This window comes from Lactuca serriola, chromosome 3, assembly GCF_051521515.1.
Source record: "Lactuca serriola cultivar US96UC23 chromosome 3, Lser_US96UC23_V15, whole genome shotgun sequence".
NCBI classification, from domain to species: domain Eukaryota; kingdom Viridiplantae; phylum Streptophyta; class Magnoliopsida; order Asterales; family Asteraceae; genus Lactuca; species Lactuca serriola.
The window spans coordinates 308305734-308323689 of NC_136410.1; the positions used below are offsets into that span (position 1 = coordinate 308305734).

General features: G+C 44.3%; 1 protein-coding gene across 1 annotated transcript; it reads right to left on the reverse strand.

Moving 5' to 3' along the window:
* Positions 1-1231: 1231 nt before the first annotated feature.
* Positions 1232-2715, reverse strand: PYL7 (PYR1-like 7). The gene is made up of 3 exons (XM_079032459.1): positions 2436-2715; positions 1772-1987; positions 1232-1682 (listed from the first exon to the last, which is right to left on the reverse strand). Exons 1-3 carry the CDS (start codon positions 2535-2537, stop codon positions 1476-1478), a joined length of 525 nt encoding a protein of 174 aa, XP_078888585.1. The 5' UTR covers positions 2538-2715; the 3' UTR covers positions 1232-1475.
* Between the last annotated feature and the right edge of the window lie 15241 nt (positions 2716-17956).

Consider the following 17956-nt stretch of genomic DNA (forward strand, 5'->3'; position numbering starts at 1 on the left):
ATTATGTATGAAGAAAAAATGTTGTGTACGAAACATATCCTTTATCACATGGATATGTTTGTTTGGACTGTGGGGAAACCCTGAGGCACAAGTTGAGTCAACCAATTGGTCAACGGATGCAGAACACATTGGTTTCTGATCTTGATGTTGATTTGGTTCAAGAACTCATAAAAATCTTCAAGATGCAAGATTAGGCTGTTGATCATGGTTACGCGCATGGCTTTCTAGATGTCTAATTTGTTGACCCTGCTCCCAAAGTCAAAATAGTCAAGCTCATCCATAGCTACCTTGCTGAAATATCCCCTCAAATTCATGTGGTATCTCGTGGGATTAAATTCAATCACTATCATATTAAGCTTCAGAAAGTTATTGTTGTTTGTGCAATTCTAATTTAGAATTACCTAATGGAATTTATAATTATTCCTCTATTAGGGAAGAACATTGTGTTTTGTAGGTTATTAAGCTTAACTATGGTGTGGTTGGCCTCTTAATAAATACAGAAAATAATAAACAGAAGTTACAAAACAATAAATGGAAGCGAAAATGGTCATTTCACATAAATTTAACAATATGTTTGAGTTTGAAACTACAAAGATAAGTTGTACTAATATTTTAAAAGTTACGACTGAAACTGCCAAAATTATATCATCATGACATTTATATACAATTTTTTTGGTAAAGTGTTGATAGTGATATGCTTAAAAGATCCACCCAAGTCGACATCAACAAACAACTTAAATATCATATAGTGGAAAATTTTAGGTTTCACCATTTTTTTGCTTCTTATTTACACGCGGAAATCACTATAAAATAATAAAATTAAATTCACTCGTACTTTTCTATTGCACCCCTTTTCAGCTTTTAACTTTTTTATATTTGTATGTATTCAATTATATGATTACTAAATTCAACCAAATGATCAAACTCTTTATATATATATATATATATATATATATATATATATATATATATATATATATATATATATATATATATATATATATATATATATATATATATATATATATATATAATTTTTAGAATATGTTTACGTACGCCATCATGTATAAATGCAGTACAGTCGAGTTCCACCTAAACACGAAAACTGAAGTCACTGGTGCCTTCTAGACTTCTCGTGCAATGCTGGCCCACCAAATATTATTTATAAAAAGTATTGGAAAATTAAATTAAATTAAATTAAAATAGAAAAAAATACTCAAACAGCAGTAGATTTTGCATAAAAAGTAAAAACACCACCATATAATATTATTATTTATAACAAATATCAGCATCAACTACCAAATGTTCACAGACCCTCACCAACGTTCTGCAAACAATGAGCTGCTTCTTTTTCTACTATATTTACATAGCTTAATGCAGAAAATGCTTCAATTAAAAAAAAATAAAAAAGTTTAAATGCAATGAGACATTAACACTAACACTAATACTTTTATTAAGACCCACAAGATGCTTGGCTACCCTCTCTGGTCCTCCTGCACAGCCATCCGTTCAGACACTTCTGAAAGAGAGTTAAGATTGCAGTTAATCAACGCCTTCACAAAGTAGCACGTGTCATCCTTTGTGTTTCCATCAGGAATATCCACCACAAATGACTCGATCACTAATGTTCCTGATCTTCCTTCTATTATCTCTGGATGAACAGTCAGAATTGAGGAATAATTCTGCAAAAGTTTCAGAAAAAAGATGAATATTTGGATAACATAAAAAAAATGGAGATTCTGAGATAGAGAATTTGATTTTAATCATATACCTTTAGTCTGTGGTCACCACCAACGATTTTGATGCCAAGGATGTGTTCGTTATCATCAAGAAGTTCTAACCTTTCAGTACTGGTGGTGGCAGGAAGCCCTGATTTGACATTCACTTGTCGAACACTGCCTATGTTAAGATCCCCATGCATAGTACACCTGCTCACAAATGGCTTATACTTTTGAGGTTGATCAAATCTCCTAACTAACGACCAAACCTGAAAAAGAAAATTGAATCAAACTGTTAACGAACAGAGGTTGATACTTGATTAATTGAAATTGAAGCAAATGAAATGTTTCAGATCTTTGTGTTAAGTGATATGAAGCTGTGTAAATCATGAAAACAGGTACTAGAAATGTTGATTTCTTTTTTGAAGACTGATTTTGAGATCAAAAGTATACATATCAGTATATCGCTGTTGATGCAGTAGCAAACTTGTAGGATTAACCACAGACGCTGTTAAAATCATATGGTGATTTATTAGTAACAAAATTCATGTCAATTTCTCATTCTTAGGGTACTTAAAAGTAGAAAGTCTAGTATAAGCCCTGATCCGCTATGGAACTGATTGAATTCAACAAAAAATGAACACGAAACACAAACATGTCAGATTCAATCGAAACATAAAGTAATAAGAATAGGGAAGAGAAAGGGCGAGAGATTACGATATCAACAGGAGCTCTGATGTGTTTAACGACAACAGAAATGCACTGTTCATCGTTAGGGTTATGCCTGTGGTGTCTTCGTATGTAGTAAGCTGCTTCCATTGTTGATTAATCTATCTTGCTGTTGATTTCAGTTCTTGAATTGAAAGCAGAATTCGAATAATTAGAAAAGACTTTTTTATGATATGATCGAGAATCAGGACAACTGGTAGTGTTTTTTTCCACTTTGCTTTTAAAGAACAAAGATAGGAAATTTGTGAACGGAGATAAGCTATTGCCTATGACGCACACTAGAACAAATAGCCAACAAAGAAACCCGACCCGAACTGCTTCATCGGGTCATCAAATGGATGGTATTAACTTGAGGCAAAAAAGACTTTCGATATTTGTCATGAATGTACGGTTTTACCCCTAAGTCTGTTTTTATAGGGATTATGATCCAAATATATGATTTCCAATATATATATATATATATATATATATATATATATATATATATATATATATATGACAAAATTGCAAAAATGGTCCCTATGGTATGCATTTTTTTGGGGTTTTGGTCCAAACCACGAGTTTTTTGGATTGGTGGTCCTTTTGAGCAAGTTTACATGTAGTTTTGGTCCCTGTCCAAATTAAAAAGACTATTATACCCTTAATGAATTTAATTTTCATTTTCTTTCACTTTTTAAAATTATTATTATTATTAAATATAAAACCGGGCCTCTCTCTCTCTCTCTCTCTCTCTCTCTCTCTCTCTCTTCCTGATGATCCATCACCCAAAACACCCACTCTCATAGTAGAACCAATGAAAAAGAAGGAATGGACCGGTGATTCTTCGTCGGTAGTAGCAGCCCCAACACCCGCTGTTAAACAAGCCCGGAATTGCTGTTGTACTGTTCCGATACCCCTTCACATCTTTCTCAACGACTGTCATCCCGTTCGTCTCCTTCCCCTGTCAAAGAACTAGAATCATCGATGATGTTTCCCTGATTCCCCACTGCCGCCACTTCCATATCCCCTTCCCTTTCGCCATCTGCCGAGAAACACCACCACAAGCACCCTCTCCGGCTGTTGCTACCCTTCTCAACCCCTACAACCCCGATTGAAGGCTTGAACCACTGGAAAAATCGACTCCTTCTTCGTGTTTCATAGTGAATCAGGAAAAGAAGAAAGAAAGAAGATGTTGTTTGTGGTCCCTTTTCGTCTCCGATCAGATGGGAATCGAAGACTCATTCCCTTTCGTTTGACTTACAGACCAAACACAACCACAATAAGTCTTGATTTTCACCCTTATTGCTTGATTGAACTCCTCAGGACCACCGACAGTCACTATTGGTTTGATTCCCGATCAATCCTCTTTTCCTTCCTGTGTTGTAGATGACACACACTCAAGAGTAGCAGAAACGGCGATTGCTTCCGCCACCATTAATGGTGAGAGGGGTTGTTTTTGTCCTGTAACACAAAAGATGAATGAGGGGGGTTCTTCGCCTTCATGGGTTAGTTGAACAATCGAAGGTGATGGCTGGAACAGGGCAATGGTGGTGGTGAGGGGTGAAGATGGTGGTGGCAATAAGGCTGCTCCGGTGCTCTTCCCTGCTACATTCCTTTTTTGTTGTCGGCTATGGATGTGGGGTAGCGCTCGAAGTGATCGTAGGGTGTTTGGGGTGATTAATCAACAGGAAAGAAAATGAGGGAGGAAGGGAGTTGCAGAGGTGGTGGCAATTTGTCTTATGGTGGCGATTTGCAATGGAGTTGATGAGGAGGCGATCCCGTCATCTGATGTGGTAAGGAAGGTTGCTCCGACAACTCCCTCATGCTTTTTCTTTCTGTTCCAGTGGCACACCCATAGAGGGGAAGCAACAACATCAAAAGGGGGTGTTTGGGTGAAAAAGAGAGAGGGAGAGAGAGAGAGAGAGAGATAAGTGGGCCCAAATTAGTTATTTATTTTCTTTTTTCTTTAAATTAAATAGAAAAAATATATAAAATATATCAGAAAGGGCATTTTAGTCTTTTAAGTTTTCCGAGGGACCAAAATTACAAGCAAACTAGCTCAAAAGGACCACCAATCCAAAAAACTCGTGGTTTGGACCAAAACCCCAAAAAAATGCATACCACAGGGACCATTTTTGCAATTTTGTCTATATATATATATATATATATATATATATATATATATATATATATATATATATATATATATATATATATATATATATGCTCTTCCCACGTATAGACATGGATTTTACAGAGCTACCTCCGAAAGCTCTGCAGAATGAACATATGCTCTGAGGAATCGTTATGGCATAAAAAAAAACTGAAGCATAGTTCCGCAGAGCTTCTTCTGAGTAATGAACGCTGAAAAACAGTTATGTTGAGCTCCTTCTGATGATTCGATCCGTCAACTTTACGCACATTCCTCTACTAAATTAACCATATGACCATTCCGCGGAGTGTACCCTAATTCTACGGAGACCATGGAGGAACCTCCGTGGAATGTATGTCTATTTGTGGAAACACTTTTTATATCTATATTTTGAAAAATACCTACAAAAAATGTCTAGTTGGGTCATAATCACATTTTTATATTTATTAATATTCTTATAAAAAGAAAAAAACATCATAAATGGTCCATGTAGTTGTTGGATTAGGTGTCTAAGTTCATAACTATTCTTGGAATTTACTTGACCCGGTTGGCATGGTACATTTGGGTTTCATGGCATTGCAACATTTGGATAGACTAAATGAGAGAAATGACACTTAAGGATTATTAATATATTATAAGTTTTAATATATTAATAATATTATTTAATTAGTATTGATCAAAGAATTAATTAAGTGATCAAAAAGAGATTAATTAAATATATAAGGTTGATTGTGTAAATAATCTATTCTTGTATAGTGGGCTAATGATCCATGGTTTATATGAATTGGGTTGAACCCATAAGGGGCTCCATGGATAGTCCATGGAGGTTATAAACCCATGGATCATGGAATATGGAAAACCATGACAATTAGGGTTTACATTGTAACACCCCAAATTCCAGAGGTGCTATTGAAGGACTTAAAGTGTAAATTAAGGAAAGGGACTAGATGAGTAGGCATGCTTACTTGCCGAGTCGGAGCGGGATTCTGTCGCGGGTTTAAGTTGCCAATTCGCTGACTCAGCGGCTTGGACTCGACGAGTTGGTGCTGAAGAGAGAAAATCCTAATCCCGGGGGTTGTGCCCTATATAAAGCACATTATAACCCACCCTCAGCCTCTTTGCTACCCTTTTGAGATCCAGAAACCCTAGAATCGAGTGAGACTCCATTAATAGAGAGAATAGAGCTTTAGAGGAGAAAATATTGGAAAGGGGCTTGAAGATCAAGAGGCTTGCTGCAAAGAAGCGGTGTAGATCCGGGATCTACTTCAGTAGGAGCATATATTGGAGGTAATAATCTGTTGCTTGGGCTCTTTTGCATCTAGATCTATTATCATTTGAGATTTGGGGCATTTTTGGTATGACTGAGAGCTATTTCGAGTTAAAGGCTTAGATACGAGGTTGCTACTTCCGATCTAGGCTTGTGATGGTCCAAAATGTCATAAAGCTTCTGTTTAAGAGTTGTTGGTTAAGCCCCTTTGTCATAAACCCTAGCACTAGAGTGTTTTAGGCCTATATCTCCTTGGTTTCATGTAAAGTTTGTCACTTTATGTGAGGATTAAACTGTAGAAGAGTGGATCTATGGATTGGAGCCCCTGCATGGCTCAAAAAGCCTTTGTATGGATTGAGAACTGGAGAGACTTGGTGAGTCACATGAGTGTACTTGACGAGTTTTATGAACATAAGCATGGACTCGGCGAGTCTGTTGAAGATTGCCTTGGACTTGGCGAGTCTGGTCGCAAACCCTAACATCTTCTGGTTAAAGCCTCGAATTAGTGAGTCGAGGGGTGACTCTGTGAGTTGAGCAGGATGGGACTCAGAGATCGTTGGACTCGACGAGTCTTGGGGTGACTCGGTGAGTTGAGTCGTGTTCTAAGAGTTTTCAGAGTATAAGGACTCGACGAGTCAACAGGTTGAGTCGGCGAGTAGAGTCAATCAGGAAGTTTGACTTTGGCCTAGACTTTGACTTTGACCTTTAAGGGTGTTATGGTAATTGGTTATTTATGTCAATGGTCCATTGATGGCAATAGGTGTTAGAGTTTGGGGCAGTGCTTCGGGGGTGTGCTTCCGTGGTTCGGTTCTTCATTCAGGTGAGTTATCTTCACTATATCGACAGGGTCTACGGCACCAAGGCCGGTCCTTTATCTGATGGAAATCCGGGTATTGTTTGTTATGTTATTGTTTTGCTAGATCTGCATCATGGTATTTGGGATGGTGTTATGTTAGTGACCTAGTTAAGGTCGGTACCCCGGTATATAGGGTAATGTTATGCTAGTGACCGGTTAGGTCAGAGTCCTGGTTAGGATGTTGATATGCTATGTGATCTGTTAGACTATTTGTCTGGTTAAGGATTTGTTATGTGATTAATTATTTTATGTGCACACAGTTGTTTGACGAGGGTTGGGTTGAGGCAGGTCCTGCTTTGTGTTGTAGGCCAACATATCCAGGGCGGACCGGATATCCCGAAGGCCCAGCAAGCGGTCCGGATAGGCTGAAGGCCCCAAGAGGGCAGACCATATGTGTCGAGGCTCGGAGAGTGGACCAGGCCGACTAAAGGCCCAGTGTGGGCGGACTAGTCATACTGTAGACTCAGAGAGTGGACCAGGTGGATTGAATGTCCGGTGCTGGCGGACCAATCACACTGTAGACTCGATGTACATGGCTAGACACGGAGGGTGGACCAGGTGGACTGATGGCCCGGTGCGGGCGGACCAGTCACACAGTAGACCTAATGTGCATGGTTGTTCTATTTGTGATATATTATGAGTATGTTTATGTGTGGTTGGTATTTTGGGGGTAACTCACTAAGCTTTTGGGCTTACAATTCAGTGTATTGTTTCAGGTACTTTAGGAGATCGTGGCAAGGCGAAGGCGTGATCGTATCGCCCCTCATGTTTTATGATTTATGTGATATGGGTCTGGGGGATACTCTGATGTTTAAACTATTTTGAAAACAAGATGTATGAACTTAATGGTGTTTTAATGAAATAAAATGTTTTAAATTGGTTGAAAATTTTGGTCGTTACATACATGGTGTAACCTTACTTGTGACACAACTATATAAAGACCCCATGACTAGCAAAATCGGCACTACAAGTGAAGAATAAGAGGGCTAGTCGATTTTGAATGTTAGTGAGCTTCTCTCAAGGTTATTCCAAGTGTTGTGGTGTTGTGTGAGACATTTGAGGCATCACATTTGAGGTGCTAGGCTTACAAGGTTCTCAAGGAATCCAACACAACAAAAAGTTACGTTCTTCTACTTGTTATTATGTTCCAAACTTCCCCATGCCATGCTAGTTAGGCTAAGAACCTTGGAAAATCAAATTTGCAAGTATTTTAGTAAAACATAGATCCAAGGTGTAACGCCCCGTCCCTAAGAGTACCTAATTGTGAGTCCCCGGGATTTAAGAGAAATAGTAATTTGATCATCTTGTGGGAAAAGTGGAATAATGAGGGCCAAGTATGAAATTTTGGGGACTCGCAGAGTACGCCCAGGGTAAGCTGGGATTACGCTCAGCGTAAGGCGTAAGTGGACGCGGGTGCAAGGTTGAGTACGCCCAGCGTACTCTCAGAGTTCTAAAACCCTAAATTTAGGGTCAGCCACTATATAAGGAACATGTTGGTGCATACCCTAGCCTTCATAAGCTCTCCCTTAACCTCAGAAACCCTAAGATAGATGTCCCACCTCCTTGATTAGGTGTGTCTGGTCTTGGAAAGCTTGGATTAGCAAAGGAGAGCATAAAGGAACAAAGGAGAAGTTGTCAAAGAAGGAGCGAAACGGCTGGAGCTTATAGATCTGGGAAGACATCATCCTTTGGAGCCTATTTGAGGTATAAAGCTTCTTGCTTGACATTCATATTGTGTAAATCTATGTGTTGTGAAGCTTTGACACCATTCTTGTCCCAAAAGTCCTTATTTTGATGCATGTTTTGAGTTGGTCGAGATTATCTGTCCTTTCAGACCTTTGGAGAGGTCTTGAGTGAGAAAAATGAGGTCCCAAGGGTTGTGGTTGTTCCATGTGTGAGATATGTGGGTCTTAATGGATTAAGACGTTGGATTAAGAGTTTTATGGACGTCCCAAGTGATAAAGTTTGAAACTTTATGAATCTTAGGCATATTTGGCCTAAGGATCTGAAATATGGGCTTAAGAGATTTAACCATTAAGACGTTATGTGATGTTGTTGAGCTGTGAGGTTACGCCCCGCGTAACATGTGAGTACGCCCCGCGTAGCGAGTCAGTGCCCCGATCCCCTGTTGCGAATCGGCGTGTACGCCCAGCGTACCAAGGAGGGTACGCCCAACGTACTCCCTCTGTTGGATTTTCATTTTGGGCCTTAAGATTTGGGCTGTTATTTGGGCTGTTGGATTTTGGGCCGTGACTGGACATTATGGTTAGAGTATTGTGGGCTCATTGGTTGTTATAGATCTTGAGTTTAGGCCCATTTGGTGAGGTGGGCCCAATTTAGTAAATTGGGCCAGTAGTGGGCTTTGCTTCGGACTTTTGGACTTTGGGCCATTGGTGGGCTTGGGGGCTTACCTAGTGTTGGGCTGGATTGAGCTAGGGGTAAAGTGGTCAATTTACCCTTGGAAGAGTATTGTGCTTGGCCTAATGTTTATTTGTGCTATGTTGGGTAGTTCAGGATTTTCGGTGAGTCGGTGATTCGAGAATCTGCTTCTTCAGTTCAGAGTTTCGGCAGTGGGAGGTGAGTTATCCTCACTATATCAACAGGGTCTAAGGCACCAAGGCCGACCCTTTATCGGATTGAGATCCGGGTATTGTTGTTATGTTATTGCTTTGGTATGTTGCATCCTAGTAGCTAGGATGGTGTATGATAGACACCTGGTTGAGGTCGGTAACCTGATATGTAGGGTGATGCTATGCGAGTGACCGGTTATGTCGGTATCCTAGTTAGGATGATGATATGCTATGTGATCTGTTGATCGGCTTGTTGACTGCGGATTGTTATATGATTGTATGTTTATGTGCACATGGTTGTTTGGACTGGAGTTCGGTTGAGGCGGGTCCTGCTTTGTGCTGTAGGCCAAGATACCCAGGGTGAACTGGTTGTCCCGAAGGCCCAGCGAGCGGTCCGGATGGGCTGTAGGCGCCAAGAGGGCGGACCAGACGTGCCGAGGCTCGGAGACTGGACCAGGCCGACTGAAGGCCCGGTGCGGGCGGACCAGTCATACTGTAGACTCAGAGAGTGGACCAGGTGGATTGAAGGCCCGGTGCGGGCGTACCAATCACACTGTAGACTCGATGTATATGGCTAGACTCGGAGGGTGGACCAGGTGGACTGTTGGCCGGTGCGGCGGACCAGTCACACAGTAGACCCGAAGTGCATGGCTGTTCTGTGATCGGATATGATATGGCATGTTATGCGTGTATGGTATATGTGGTTGGTATTTTTGGGATATCTCACTAAGCTTTCGGGCTTACAGTTGTGGTTTTATGTTTTTCAGGTTCTTCAGGAGATCGTGGCAAGGCGAAGGCATGATCGTACCGCTCCTTATGTTTATGTTGTGATGTGATTCTGGGAATACTCTAAATAAATTGTATTGAAAACCTTTTTGTAATAATTTAATGAAATCAGGTTGTTTTTGAAAAAAAGTAAATTGGTTGAAAATTTTCAGTCGTTACAAGTTGGTATCAGAGCCTTGGTTTGAGTGAATTGGAGGAACACTCGTGTAACTCCAGTCTCAAATCGAGGAGGGTTTTCAAAAGAGAATTTAAAATGGTTTTCAAAGTGAGTAAAGGAGGACGCGGAGGTACGATCAGCCGGAGCCAGTAAGTAACCCCAAAATACCATACATGATATTTGTTTTGAGCATTGATAGAACAACATGCTAGTGCTAGGCTAGGGATCTTCAGGATTTCATGATAATGTTGCCTGATTTATGATGCCTGTTAGCCTAGGGTTTCCTTGTGGGAGATTTCCAGTGTTCCTCTAGTAGTGAGGGTTGAGCGCTTGTTTTGTATGTTTTCACTAGGGTGTTGTGGTAGTACTTCATACAAATATGGGTAGGTGTGGAAGGTAGTATGGGCCCGTACTACTGAAAGCACAGGACCCATACGCGTATCGGGGAAACCATGACCTCTAGGGTTGGATTGAGAGTTGGTTCCCGGGATAGTGGGAAGAATCTGAGATTTTATGGTGTTTTTCAGTATGGAGATTCCGAGGCATGCTGGGAGTGGATCCGGGTCAGGATCGGGAGCAGGAGAGGGAGTTCTGGGCGGGTCAGTACCGCCCGAGGTTATTGGTCAGATGAGCACAGGAGCGTTGGACACTAGGATTCGTGAGATCCTGCATGATGAGGTTGCTGCGTTGTTCCGGGTCGAGTTGCCGGAACTGTTTGGGTCGATCAAGACCGCCATGGTCGAGTATTTTGATGAGCGCTATGCAGCTCTCACAGAGACGGCTGCCGCGGCGGCTACATCGGCTGTAGCAGCGGCAGGGGGAGGAGCTGGCAGGGGTTTTTAGTATCGGGACTTTGATAATACAAAGCCTCCTACCTTTGATGAAGTTCAGGACCCGATTGTTGCTATGAGATGGTTATCGGACGTGGAGGGGTGTTTCTTCACGTGTTCGTGCCCTGCTGATCAGAGGGTGAGGTGTGCTCTGAACCTGTTGAGGCTCGGGGCAAATGATTGGTGGAGATTGACCACGGGGTCATATTCGGATGCGCAGAGGGCTGCGGTTTCATGGGATCAGTTCAGAGAGATGTTCAGCACTCGTTATGTTCCGCGGGTTGAGAGAGAGAGATTGGCTCAGGAGTTCCTTGAGCTGAAGTAGGGTTCAGAGTCGGTGACTGAGATCACCAGGATGTTCACTGAGAGGGCGATGTTTTGCCCTGAGTTCGCTTCGGAGCAGGCTCAGATGACTCGATATTTGAGCATGCTCAAGAGGGATATCAGACAGTTTGTGTCTACGCAGAGGTGCGAGACTTTGTTGGAGTTGCAGGAGGCCGCCAGGCGGCGTGAGTTAGAGATTGAGTTGTAGTTGCGTGAGCTAAGGTAGGCTTCGGTGAAGTCGCAGCCGGCGCCGAAACGGTCCAAGACCGTTGATTCTAGGGTGGGAGATCAGAGCAGCCACGCTTGTGGGAAGTGTGGGAGGGGTCACACCGGAGTTTGTAGGTCCGGTGGTGCATGCCGCAAGTGCGGAAAGGAGGGGCACTATGCGAGGGATTGTCGGCAGTCAACGCCAGTTCGGGATTTGAGGATTTGTTATCATTGTCATCAGGTTGGGCACTTGAGGGTCAACTGTCCACAGCTTGCTGCAGGACCGGTGCAGGCTCCAGCACCGTCCACTTTGAGGATCACGGGTGGAGGTCAGGGTGGAGCGGAGCCTCCAAGGGCTCAGGGTCGTGCTTTTCAGCTTGCAGCAGAGGAGGTCAGAGCACTGCCGGATGCAGCCACAGGTATGTTTCTTTCTTGATGTCTTGTTTATCTTGTGATTATTGTGGAGTATCGTTTATCTGCTAGTCTCATTGTGTGGTTTTCGGTGTGGTATTCGTTGTTCTTTGAGGGTTATGGTTTGGTTATGGGTTAGTGTTGGGAATTTTGTTGGTTATCATTCATGGGGGTTATTAGAGGAAATCTTGCGTCTGGTTTGAAGGTTGGGTAGCATCTGCTTTCTGAGGAGTGGTTAGCCGCAGATTGAGTTTCTTTCGAGCTCGGGATGATCAGTGTTGATATGTGACTTTGTGAAGGTTGTTTGTGCTTGCGGGACACAATTCGCGTGTAAGTGTTTGTGTTGTGTAAGGTTGTTGAGGGAGGTCGGTGATGGCGACCGGTGATTGATAGTCAGTGCTATAAGTGGGGGAGAATTGGAAAATTCTCCGGAAGATCGATGAGCATGTGAGGTTGTTTAGCTGTTTGGGATTCAACAATATTCTGTCAGCCAAGAGCGTAGGCTGGTATGAGTAAGTGTCAGGCATGCGGGGCGGGATACAGACCAAGGGTACTTGATTGTGGAGGGCCTGGGATCAGGCTGGGATTGAGTTTGTATGATGGAGATAGAGTTCGAAACCCCTAGAGGGCTAGAACAGTATGCATGGGAGGAATTTCCCGGAGAGATAACTCGGAATGATGAATCCTAGTTGAGCGGTCCAGATAGACTGAAGGCCGGTAGGCGTACCAGTCAGAACGAAGGCTCGGAGAACGGTCCAGCCAGACTGAAGGCCCTGGAGGGTAGTCCAGATTGGCTGAAGGTTCTGAGAGTGGTCCAGATTGGTTGAAGGCCTGGTAAGGCGGTCCAGTCATGCTGAAGACTCTGCAGGTATTGTTAGACCGGTTCGAGGAAATGGATTGAGTATGTTGCGATGTGTTAACTTTAGAAGGTCTGGCCCTGGGGATTGATCTTGATTAGTGGAGATAGTGCATGGACTCGAGAGTCCTCGCGAGCAGATTCAGAGCATGTGTGTTGCATGGATAGCGGTTATACTATAAGGGAGTGGTGTAGCGTTGGGCGAGCACCGTGGCACTTGTCGCAGTGACAAGGCGGCCAAGTGGATTTCCTTGGTTAGGAAAGAGAGAGGAAGGTAGCTCAGAGAGGGAGTGTAAATTCACGGAAGTGAAAGCAGCAATGCAAAGTTATGATTGGAGTGGTCTAATTATGGTCATTGAGCAGCGTGATTGCGGCAGTGGTATGGGATCACATCCGGTTTGGATGTCTATTGAGGTCGCGGAAGGAATTCTGCGGGTGTAGAGCCAAGAGTCTCGGAAGGGACGCAGGGATGGAGTCTTGGACTCCCAGTTTGATTCTGATCGAGGAATTATGTATGTAGTGGTGGTTCATCCTGGGGGATGTTTGGAGGTGTCGTCAGTGTGACGGGTTTTCCTAACCCGAGGGTGTTAGAGCTAGTGCAGCATGTGCATGCGATTGCAAGAGGAGAACTCATGGGAGTTGCTCTGAGGCTGAAGAATGTGTTATTCTGAAAGCATGGGATGGTTAGAGTTGGACTCGGATCGGGAACCCGGTGGTTCAGGGTTATATCTAGCTCGTAAGAGCCAAGTGATTGTTGTGATCATGATCGAGAAAAGTGCCATGGAGTGGTACTCGGTTGATAAGTGTGGTTATCAAAGGGTGAAGCCGGTGGCCGGCTTGAGGCGGTAGTCAGGAGACCGCTAGAAAGGAGAAAGTGAGTTTCGGGTTTCGATGGTTGCGTCTTGAGGAACCTGGTTGGGTTAATGCTAGGTGGTGCGTGGCGGGAGAAGTTCTGGAGTAGATATGCCGAAGGCTTCGAGGGCGAAGCCTAATTTAAGTGGGGGAGAATTGTAACGCCCCGTCCCTAAGAGTATCAAAATGTGAGTCCCCGGGATTTAAGAGAAATAGTATTTTGATCATCTTGTGGGAAAAGTGGAATAATGAGGGCCAAGTATGAAATTTTGGGGACTCGCCGAGTACGCCCAGCGTAAGCTGGGATTACGCTCAGCGTAAGGCGTAAGTGGACGCGGGTGCAAGGTTGAGTACGCCCAGCGTACTAGAGGTACGCCAAGCGTACTCTCAGAGTTCTAAAACCCTAAATTTAGGGTCAGCCACTATATAAGGAACATGTTGGTGCATACCCTAGCCTCCATAAGCTCTCCCTTAACCTCAGAAACCCTAAGATAGCCGTCCCACCTCCTTGATTTGGTGTGTTTGGTCTTGGAAAGCTTGGATTAGCAAAGGAGAGCATAAAGGAAGAAAGAAGAAGTTGTCAAAGAAGGAGAGAAACGGTTGGAGCTTATAGATCTGGGAAGACATCATCCTTTGGAGCCTATTTGAGGTATAAAGCTTCTTACTTGACATTCATATTGTGTAGATCTATGTGTTGTGAAGCTTTGACACCATTCTTGTCCCAAAAGTCCTCATTTTGATGCATGTTTTGAGTTGGTCGAGATTATCTGTCCTTTCAGACCTTTGGAGAGGTCTTGAGTGAGAAAAATGAGGTCCCAAGGGCTGTGGTTGTTCCATGTGTGAGATATGTGGGTCTTAATGGATTAAGACGTTGGATTAAGAGTTTTATTGACGTCCCAAGTGATAAAGTTTGAGACTTTATGAATCTTAGGCATATTTGGCCTAAGGATCTGAAATTTGGGCTTAAGAGCTTTAACCATTAAGACGTTATGTGATGTTGTTGAGCTATGAGGTTACACCCCGCGTAACATGTGAGTACGCCCCGCGTAGCGAGTCAGTGCCCCGATCCCCTGTTGCGAATCGGCGTGTACGCCAAGCATACCAAGGAGGGTACGCCCAGCGTACTCCCTCTATTGGATTTTCATTTTGGGCCTTAGGGTTTGGGCTGTTATTTGGGCTGTTGGATTTTGGGCCGTGACTGGACATTATGGTTAGAGTATTGTGGGCTCATTGGTTGTTATGGATCTTGAGTTTAGGCCCATTTGGTGAGGTGGGCCCAATTTAGTAAATTGGGCCAGTAGTGGACTTTGCTTCAGACTTTTGGACTTTGGGCCATTGGTGGGCTTGGGGGCTTACCTAGTGTTGTGTCGGATTGAGTTAGGGGTAAAATGGTCAATTTACCCTTGGAAGAGTATTGTGCTAGGCCTAATGTTTATTTGTGCTATGTTGGCTAGTTCGGGATTTTCGGTGAGTCGGTGATTCGAGAATCTGCTTCTTCAGTTCAGAGTTTCGGCAGTGCGAGGTGAGTTATCCTCACTATATCAACAGGGTCTAAGGCACCAAGGCCGACCCTTTATCGGATTGAGATCCGGGTATTGTTGTTATGTTATTGCTTTGGTATGTTGCATCCTAGTAGCTAGGATGGTGTATGATAGAGACCAGGTTGAGGTCGGTAACCTGATATATAGGGTGATGCTATGCTAGTGGCCGGTTAGGTCGGTATCCTGGTTAGGATGTTGATATGCTATGTGATCTGTTGATCGGCTTGTTGACTGCGAATTGTTATATGATTGTATGTTTATGTGCACATGGTTGTTTGGACTGGAGTTCGGTTGAGGCGGGTCCTGCTTTGTGCTGTAGGCCAAGATACCCAGGGTGAACCGGTTGTCCCGAAGGCCCAGCGAGCGGTCCGGATGGGCTGTAGGCGCCAAGAGGGCGGACCAGACGTGCCGAGGCTCGGAGAGTGGACCAGGCCGACTGAAGGCCCGGTGCGGGCGGACCAGTCATACTGTAGACTCAGAGAGTGGACCAGGTGGATTGAAGGCCCGGTGCGGGCGTACCAATCACACTGTAGACTCGATGTATATGGCTAGACTCGGAGGGTGGACCAGGTGGACTGTTGGCCGGTGCGGCGGACCAGTCACACAGTAGACCCGAAGTGCATGGCTGTTCTGTGATCGGATATGATATGGCATGTTATGCGTGTATGGTATATGTGGTTGGTATTTTTGGGATATCTCACTAAGCTTTCGGGCTTACAGTTGTGGTTTTATGTTTTTCAGGTTCTTTAGGAGATCGTGGCAAGGCGAAGGCATGATCGTACCGCTCCTTATGTTTATGTTGTGATGTGATTCTGGGAATACTCTAAATAAATTGTATTGAAAACCTTTTTGTAATAATTTAATGAAATCAGGTTGTTTTTGAAAAAAAGTAAATTGGTTGAAAATTTTCAGTCGTTACAAGTTGGTATCAGAGCCTTGGTTTGAGTGAATTGGAGGAACACTCGTGTAACTCCAGTCTCAAATCGAGGAGGGTTTTCAAAAGAGAATTTAAAATGGTTTTCAAAGTGAGTAAAGGAGGACGCGGAGGTACGATCAGCCGGAGCCAGTAAGTAACCCCAAAATACCATACATGATATTTGTTTTGAGCATTGATAGAACAACATGCTAGTGCTAGGCTAGGGATCTTCAGGATTTCATGATAATGTTGCCTGATTTATGATGCCTGTTAGCCTAGGGTTTCCTTGTGGGAGATTTCCAGTGTTCCTCTAGTAGTGAGGGTTGAGCGCTTGTTTTGTATGTTTTCACTAGGGTGTTGTGGTAGTACTTCATACAAATATGGGTAGGTGTGGAAGGTAGTATGGGCCCGTACTACTGAAAGCACAGGACCCATACGCGTATCGGGGAAACCATGACCTCTAGGGTTGGATTGAGAGTTGGTTCCCGGGATAGTGGGAAGAATCTGAGATTTTATGGTGTTTTTCAGTATGGAGATTCCGAGGCATGCTGGGAGTGGATCCGGGTCAGGATCGGGAGCAGGAGAGGGAGTTCTGGGCGGGTCAGTACCGCCCGAGGTCATTGGTCAGATGAGCACAGGAGCGTTGGACACTAGGATTCGTGAGATCCTGCATGATGAGGTTGCTGCGTTGTTCCGGGTCGAGTTGCCGGAACTGTTTGGGTCGATCAAGACCGCCATGGTCGAGTATTTTGATGAGCGCTATGCAGCTCTCACAGAGACGGCTGCCGCGGCGGCTACATCGGCTGTAGCAGCGGCAGGGGGAGGAGCTGGCAGGGGTTTTCAGTATCGGGACTTTGATAATACGAAGCCTCCTACCTTTGATGAAGTTCAGGACCCGATTGTTGCTATGAGATGGTTATCGGACGTGGAGGGGTGTTTCTTCACGTGTTCGTGCCCTGCTGATCAGAGGGTGAGGTGTGCTCTGAACCTGTTGAGGCTCGGGGCAAAGGATTGGTGGAGATTGACCACGGGGTCATATTCGGATGCGCAGAGGGCTGCGGTTTCATGGGATCAGTTCAGAGAGATGTTCAGCACTCGTTATGTTCCGCGGGTTGAGAGAGAGAGATTGGCTCAGGAGTTCCTTGAGCTGAAGCAGGGTTCAGAGTCGGTGACTGAGATCACCAGGATGTTCACTGAGAGGGCGATGTTTTGCCCTGAGTTCGCTTCGGAGCAGGCTCAGATGACTCGATATCTGAGCATGCTCAAGAGGGATATCAGACAGTTTTTGTCAACGCAGAGGTGCGAGACTTTGTTGGAGTTGCAGGAGGCCGCCAGGCAGCGTGAGTTAGAGATTGAGTTGTAGTTGCGTGACCTGAGGCAGGCTCCGGTGCAGTCGCAGCCGGCGCCGAAACGGTCCAAGACCGTTGATTCTAGGGTGGGAGATCAGAGCAGCCACGCTTGTAGGAAGTGTGGGAGGGGTCACACCGGAGTTTGTTGGTCCGATGGTGCATGCCGCAAGTGCGGAAAGGAGGGACAATATGCGAGGGATTGTCGGCAGTCAACGCCGGTTCGGGATTTGAGGATTTGTTATCATTGTCATCAGGTTGGGCACTTGAGGGTCAACTGTCCACAGCTTGCTGCAGGACCGGTGCAGGCTCGAACACCGTCCACTTTGAGGATCACGGGTGGAGATCAGGGTGGAGCGGAGCCCCCAAGGGCTCAGGGTCGTGCTTTTCAGCTTGCAGCAGAGGAGGTCAGAGCAGTGCCGGATGCAGCCGTGGGTATGTTTCTTTCTTGATGTCTTG

Excerpts from the sequence above, each read along its gene's own strand:
- PYL7 (XM_079032459.1), bottom strand. The coding sequence starts at position 2,537 with ATGGAAGCAGCTTACTACATACGAAGACACCACAGGCATAACCCTAAC. Across the intron at positions 1,988-2,435 it reads TCAGAGCTCCTGTTGATATC|GTTTGGTCGTTAGTTAGGAG; the intron begins GTAATCTCTCGC and ends TTTCTTTTTCAG. Across the intron at positions 1,683-1,771 it reads GTGGTGACCACAGACTAAAG|AATTATTCCTCAATTCTGAC; the intron begins GTATATGATTAA and ends AAACTTTTGCAG.